This window comes from Polistes dominula, unplaced genomic scaffold (assembly GCF_049000335.1).
Source record: "Polistes dominula isolate Pdom_NZ unplaced genomic scaffold, Pdom_raw_medaka contig_26, whole genome shotgun sequence".
NCBI classification, from domain to species: Eukaryota; Metazoa; Arthropoda; class Insecta; order Hymenoptera; family Vespidae; genus Polistes; species Polistes dominula.
The window spans coordinates 447,246-455,125 of NW_028300939.1; the positions used below are offsets into that span (position 1 = coordinate 447,246).

Sequence of the window (7,880 nt, forward strand, 5' to 3'; positions counted from 1 at the left end):
GTTCACGTTGTATGTATCAGTACAGTTATATATGTATGTATATATAGGTGTTTCCCTTTAGAGGGAAAACGAGGGATACCGATAAACGATCGTCCTTTGTTAATAGTCAGACCATGGACCCTCTAGGAATAGTAATCTTGTATCTTGGTAGCGGAACAATTGCAACGTAATTGTGGATTCAAGAATTAAGAACGATAAATTATTGTATTATACAATATTTCATTTTATAAATAATAACTCAACTGATTTGAATAAATTTTTGCAAAACTACGAATTCAAAACTAGAGAAATAATATTAGAAGTTATATCAAGATAGATGAAGTTACTTTTAGTAGAATAATATTGGAGAATATCCACAACAAGGAATAGAAGAGACGTCTATGTCGAAAGGTATAATTACGAAAGGGTGGAGGAAGGGGGTTTCTATAGAAGTTTCCTCACCTTGATCATAACTTTCAGGAGGTTGTACCGTTGGAACACGTTACGAACTTGTTTACTGTTCGTATACTTGCACATAAGGTCGACGAGTGCACGTTTAGCGGTGTCATAACTTCCTTCGAGACGTATCCTGACTATCCTCAGTCGTTCGTTCGTCTCGATGACCTCTTCCTTCGTTTGACCACCTGCGAGTGATAAGTTGGAAATTCGATAAACGATTGTCCACTACCAAACGTGTTCGCATCTGACCAAACTACCCCTCACTTACTTTCACTATTAACTAAGTTTTACACTACATTTACCTTTTTCGAAAATTAGTTAAACTTTTCATTTGATCAAATTGCAATTTGAAATTCTAAGCAAGTTGAAATTTATTATCAAGTGTATATCTATCTCGTACAAGGTTTTAGGAAGTGAGTATAATATTTTCCGGTTCGATAGGGTGTAGGGGAACCCTTTAAATCGGTGCCGACGTAACTGCTTCGACGAAAACCTAGTTTCGATTGATTCTCAATTAACTCCGGACCGAGAGAGATAGTAACGAAATTTGCCGACATAAATAAATCGAAACGCGTTTCTAGATAGAATATAAACGATCAATCCGACAGCTTGTACTTTTATTCGTTACGTCCGTTAATTTATCCAAGATGATTGACTCTTTCCTATCGTTCCATGGGCTTCCTTCCTTCCTTCCTTTCTCTCTACCAATCACATTTCGCAATTTTCGTTTGAACCTTTTTCTTAAACCTTTTATTTATATGCTCCAATAATTCTCATTATAATTAGAAAAAGTATCTTCAAGCGAATACTAATTGAGATAAGTAATATAAAAACCCAACACAACCTTTAATCATTTTTCTATTCGAATTATTAAGAAATATAAATATATATTCGTTTTATTGTCACACGTATAGAAAATAATATTAACACGTTTGTATTAAGTTAACCCCCGTTGAATTGGCATGCCAGGAAGTAACGTGTTAATTAGATAGGTGTTAATCTAAGTTTAATAGAGCTAACTCGGCACGTAACATGTCGTTAGTCGAATCCTACGTAACTCCCCTTTCAACCCTATTCTCACACCCCCATAAACGAATAGATAGGACAACGTCCAGCAGTGAAGTTCCATTCAAGAGAAACTAACAACCTGTCTGCATTGGCTAAAAGCCAAACACTTATTTCCACCGATTTCCACTCCTATAAAACGTCTTTGAGATTCATCGGATTGGATTATTGCATCTCAACTCTTATTACAAGTTTAAAAGAAACCATGTTTTCTTTTTCTCATCAAATTACTTACAAGAGAAGATACCTTTTGAATTCGAGTAGAAAATTAACTTACTTTTTCTCTAATATTTTCTATTAAATTTCTTTTCATTCAATTTTTCTATAAAATGATAACATAATCTACGTTTCTATCTGCATTTAATAATTTACAAAATAAATTCTTGTAAATGACTGATCATTTGACTGGTTGCTGTATAAATACTTATGCATCAAATGAATATGTGGAAATAATATATTTATATTCACTCGATTATAAAATATACAAAAGTAAAGAGAATATCTATATATACTCACTCGATGTTCCTTCATCCTTGACATCTTGAACGATCCTTCGTACACTTTGAGTAAATTTTCCCACGAGATTCGTTCCCGCTGGAACGAGATCGAATAAGAAAAATTAATCGTCTAGTTTTTCAACAAATATTTTTATTAAATATAATACGAGTATGTATATACTTAACTTTACTACGCCTATATATTTATTATTATAGTAGAAAATGTACCATAAAGTAAATCGTGTTTAAAAGTTCAATTTTCAGCAACAATCACAGTGTGTACACACACACACATATATCTCTTGGGGACCCTTTAATATTTTCCTTTTATCCTCCCTCGCGAGAATTTTCAGGGATTAACAACGTACAGAAGGTCGACTGATGGTTAAAGAGGGTATATGTACATAGATATTATATCTGCATAAGTATGTATATATGTGTCTACTTGTGTATACGTGTGGGTTTATGTTTGTACTATCAAAGTATTTACTTTAATCGAGACGATGCAATATGATATCAATGTACTGCTATTGCTATAAATTATTATTATAATGCAACACACACACACGCACTTATCAGAAAAAAATAACATCACAATTTGAATTTAAATTCGAACAAAATATTCATTTAATTTAATCTCTTTTTATCTCAAAGTTAGACTTTTGATAAAGGGTAGAAAATCGGTGAGTTTAGATGGGACAGTAGTAAAAGTCGAGTAGTAGTCAGACACTATAGTATTTGGCACGAAGCCAAACGTAACATCTCAATGAAAAAAAAGGGAAGAAAAATTTGTAACCCTTACTTCTTTAAAGACTCTCAAACACACACACGCACATTCACGTAGAATTTTTCGATCATTTTATTGTCTTGATTGCAAAAGTCGTGCGATGTAATCACTCACTCACATCGAAATTCTCTCAAGGTGTTTTTTTTTCTTTCCTATTTTTCATTCTAAAACACCCCAAAACACATATCTGACAACGAAGACGACAACAAGACGGCGATTGGTCTTTTTATTATTTTCAAGTTTCCCTTTTGGCAACCAGTGTTGTACGTGCTTGAAATGAGGTTCCATAAAACGGCACGTTTCTTAAATAAAAGCCGATTTTCAAGTGGCTGTAAAGCAACAAGCGAATATTTCTTTTTTTTTCTTTTCTTTTTTCTTTCTAAGTACGTCTAACTTTTCTAATACTTCTCCTTTCTACTTTCTTTTCTTTTCTACACTTTTTCTTCTTCTTCTTCTTCTTCTTTATACTTTCTGGTTACTTTCAACGTTTTAACGAAATTCGATAAATTTATTCGTTTGTTCGCACATTTTGTTCTTTATTTTAGATAAATAATCGATAAACTTTTAATCTTCTTCTTCTTCGTTGAAATTGTACCATCCTTTTTTTCTATCTCCAATGTATTAATATGTATAGAGAGATAGGTGAATTATCCTACGTATACTCAAGCGTACATCTTTTCTACTTGCAATGATCCGGCTTACTTTACAGTATGTTACGTCTGACTACATTCCTACGTATACTACTTAAAACTGAAAGAGAGTAATTCCTAAAAAGCAGTTTTATGTACATTTCTTTTTTTTTTTTTTAAGTGAAAACTTCTTTTCTTTTAATGGGGATGATTTGAAAAAACCAAACGAAAATCCATGGTAACGGAAACGAATACGATACTAAAAAGAGACAAACGTACATAGGATTTAGCCTAAGATGAGAATGAGATAAAAGACAGCATTTGTTTTTTATTTTAATTTACGAGTCTACGAAAAATTTAATCAATGCACAAATGTACGAATAATAATTTGTTCAATTTACGAGTCTACGATGTAAGACGAAATATATTAAATGTATAAAACATACTTTAAAGTAACGAAGAAAGTATTTTTTCATTATTTCGATAATTTGTATTTATCGATAAAATCTTATTCGAGTATCGAGATAAATTGGTTCAAACACACACACACATACAAATATTTATTATTATATAAAATATTGTTACACACGTATAGGAAGGGGATAGTACTGTATTATCGCCTGCGGGGTTTAACAAAAGGAATAAAAGAGCCCTAAAGTTGAAATTGAGTTAGGTAATATGAAGTGACTACAGGTTAAAACTACTTCGATTTCCTTGGGTTGGTTTAAACTAGAGCGCATGACGTCTGTAGTCAATGTAGAAAGAGAGCTTGAAAAGATATCGAGAGAGAATACGAGTAAATGAAATTTTACCTTGCTAGGGAGAAAGAAGAAGATTAACTTTGGAAATGTGAAAGTTGAGAGAAGAAGAAAAAGCTAAGATATAGAAGTATAGAAGAGATACGAAATGGAAACACAAAAGAAAAAGACCAAAGTGTTGACTTTTTCATTAAAACATTGATAATAAGTAATTAATTAAGTATAAGAATAGGTTTAGAAATAAAAGAAGAAGGATACAAAATTGATTGTACATCAAATATTCTAAAAACATTTAACATAAACTATTTGATTGTCAATACCTGTATGATTTTATTTATTGAAAGTAATAACTAATGAGATTTCATAGTGTTAATGAAAATGATTTGTCGCTGGATGTATTATCTTTTATTATGTTTTATTAGTTTTGGATTTTTGATGATGATAGAGAATAGGGAAAGATTGGTCGATTGACGAACAGCTATAGGAAATAGGGGGAATGGTTAAACCATGGAACGGATTTTGCCACTCGGATCAAACGTATCGACCACAACTCTGTGGCTCTTGTAGGGTTGTGTGTAAGCAGTAACAACCGAGGGTGTGGCGGCCAGCCTATACACTATCCTCAGTTCAACCTCTCTAATTGTAACACCTGCGAATCGCATATTCGATAAAACCGATATACATATAACTATATATGCGGGTGACACGTTCGTCAATTATTTTGTGGCTGAGTTTCTCTACCATACAACCATCATACTTGCTTGTGAAAGGATTCAACCGAGTTTTCATCGATGAAACATTGTCTGTGTCTGTGTGTTTCTTTTTTTGAAATGAAACATATATGCTTTTTATTTCTTTTCTTTTTTCTTGTTTATTTACTGCTAATATACTATAAATAGTTCTTACGAATTATTAAATAGTTTATTAGTTTTTTTTAATTATAATTTTTATCATTTCCTGATAGTAAACAAAAAATGTCATAACGATCGAGATTAATAAATAATGAAAGTCTTTGATCAACGAAAAGATTTGTTTCTTTCATATTTTATCGCAATTTTATTTCATGATGTCATCTCAGATTTAACTTTGATCTCACACTGATTCGTTTATTTCTAAGAACACATGACCTAGTGTGGCATCATTATATGATCAATGTATGTATGATGATGCTCTTTGGAAAATACAAAACTGTTTAATAATCATGATTGAATTTATTGGATAAGGTCGTTGATTATTACTGAAGTAAACGGTGCATGTAAAAGCTATGAACACTCCTTGAAAATACAATCGAGAATAATTGGAATAACAAAATTAACAAAGAAAAGGTGTGACTTATATGCAAAATAAAAAAAAATAAAAAATAGAGATTTAAATTGTTAATTTCTTTTTTTTCTTCTCACTTCATTCCTAACTTTTTCCTTATCGTTATATAATACATGACAAATATTATATTAATAATATATAAATAATGTTATATACATAATATTTAATATTATCAATGTATTGATTACATAAAATTAATTAAATTGCACTTAGAGATATGCAACCCTTTATACACTTGTGCAATTTCTACAAATATTTATACTCGTTAACGTTGTGACATTTTTAGGATCAATTTAATGGTTCCCCCTTGGCTTTTCTTACCACATGAGTTATCTCATAGAACACAAAAAGACTTTTATTATAATAAAAATCCAATTTTTATGTTAATGTGTTGTGTGATAGAGTAAAAGAAAACGAGAGCACGTAAAAGTGCACACGAATGGGGCAGGCCAATTCTTCTGCACAGATTTTCTAACAATTTTATGGGACCGCACTAAAATGCAAATGTTATTGCTACCTGTAAATCATTGGAGTACACACCTCGAGGTGCTTCGATCGATGAAGAAAAGAACGAACGAAAGGATAAAGGAACCTTTCAAATAACCAAGTCTGCTCTTTTTTTTGTTTATTCTGATATAAACAACAAATATAAAAAGTATACTTTTCTATGGAATACAAGAAATACAAAAATGTATCTGTGTGAGAAAGAAAGCAAAGAGTGATGGTCTATAAAAAAAAAAAAAAAGAAAAAAATAAAGAAAAACGAATGACTCTTATGTAAGTTAATTTAAGTTAATTTATTTGATATTTTGAAATATTATATAAAAAGGAAATTTTCCGTTCATTCTTTTCTCAAATAATTTCTATATTTTGTTTCGTTTAATTTAATAAAATAAATATAAGAAAAAAAATAGGATGGATTCGACATAATAAGAAAAATTCATGGAGCAATTAGTTATGGCGATCTTTGGTACAAGAGTCTCTTGCTCAAAGTCGAGTAGAATAATGCTTTGGGTAGTATGAAAAAAAAGGCCACAGAGTGCTTAATTAAATTCCGCGAATTGCTTCCGTGCCGTGACAAGAGCCTTTCGGGTCGGTGCCCGTCGTTATATGTGAAAGAATCAACAAAATCTTTCACAAACGAGAAAAAAGAGAATATTTTTTTCTTATTTTATTTATCATATTTAAAAACGAAAAATAAAATCTAACGACTGATAAGGGTTTTAAATTACGAATTTAAATGAAAAAAATGAAATTCCCGATCTACGTATAGGAAATGAGTGACTAATAAATCAAAGTCTCGATATATATATCATCTGAATTATTTAAGGAAGTCGCGAGATAAAGTTGAATACTTGTGCGCAAGGAGGAATTCTCGATACGATGAGTGGTCGTTGGAAAGCGAATAAATCCTTCTTCTTCTCCTTCTTCCTCTCATTATATTTCTCATGGTCTTTCGGTAAAACCTAATCTAAGATCTAAATTTGCTTTAGTGCGAAAATCAGACCGGAAAGGAGTATTAATCATATTCCGTTCACACCGGAACTTCTTCAAATTTCAACTGAAATGATTCAAAGGGAAAATTTCGTACATTTATAATCTTAATGGCTAATCAATTCTATAAATTAAAATGTAATATTAATATATATATATTAATATTTGATATAATAATTGAAAAATCTAAAATATATAAATTATTTCTATATAATTATAAAACGATTATTATACGTATCATCATTACAACATTAAAAAAGAAAATTTACAAACTGTGATATAATAATATGCGTTAACTACATTATTATAATTACTATTATAATGCGAAATAATGAAAAGCAGCAGGTAACGTAGTTCGGCCCTTCCTCGTCCTTACCCTTAGTTCTTCGTTTATTACATTAAATTCTCTTGCTCACGTTCATATGGGGAATAAAGTTAAAGCTAGCTTTTCCCATAACGTTACCGACGAATTTCTAAACGAAAATATTCATTATCAAAGTTTTTATCAAAAAAAAAAGGTACAAAAGAAAAAACAGATAAATTTTAAATTAAATCCTATTAAAAATTGGAGACTTTTCCCGCGACTATTAAAAAAAAAAGAAAATAAAAAGAGAATCAGAAAAATCTTCCGGTCTTTTTTATCGCGAATTATTTTTACAAAGAAATATGAGAAAAAAGAATAGAACGACGATAATAAACTACGATAACGTCGGGTAAAGATTTTTTTTTTTTTTTTTTTTTTTTGTAAAAAAAAGAAGCATTTTAGGCAGATTTTAAACTTATCTCAAATATTTCCCACGCAAAATGACGCACCGGATGAAATTCTCGCAGACCACCACCAAACAATGTGTTCCTACTCTCTCACTCTCTTTCTGTTTTTCTCATATAT

The 7,880-nt window shown here is 30.7% G+C and overlaps 1 protein-coding gene across 6 annotated transcripts in view; it reads right to left on the reverse strand.

The window, feature by feature from the left end:
- LOC107073053 (uncharacterized) overlaps positions 1-7,880 on the reverse strand; it is a 51,559-nt gene that overhangs the window by 9,890 nt on the left and 33,789 nt on the right. For all 6 annotated transcript variants that reach the window (XR_016176257.1, XR_001476684.2, XM_015333465.2 and 3 more), the window contains 2 exons: positions 2,020-2,097; positions 442-623 (listed from right to left, as the gene is read on the reverse strand). Coding sequence is in view for 4 of the 6 variants with exons in the window: in XM_015333465.2 (XP_015188951.1) it covers positions 442-623; positions 2,020-2,097 (260 nt within the window). In the remaining 2 variants the exon portion in view is untranslated. The remainder of the gene's footprint in view (positions 1-441; positions 624-2,019; positions 2,098-7,880) is intronic.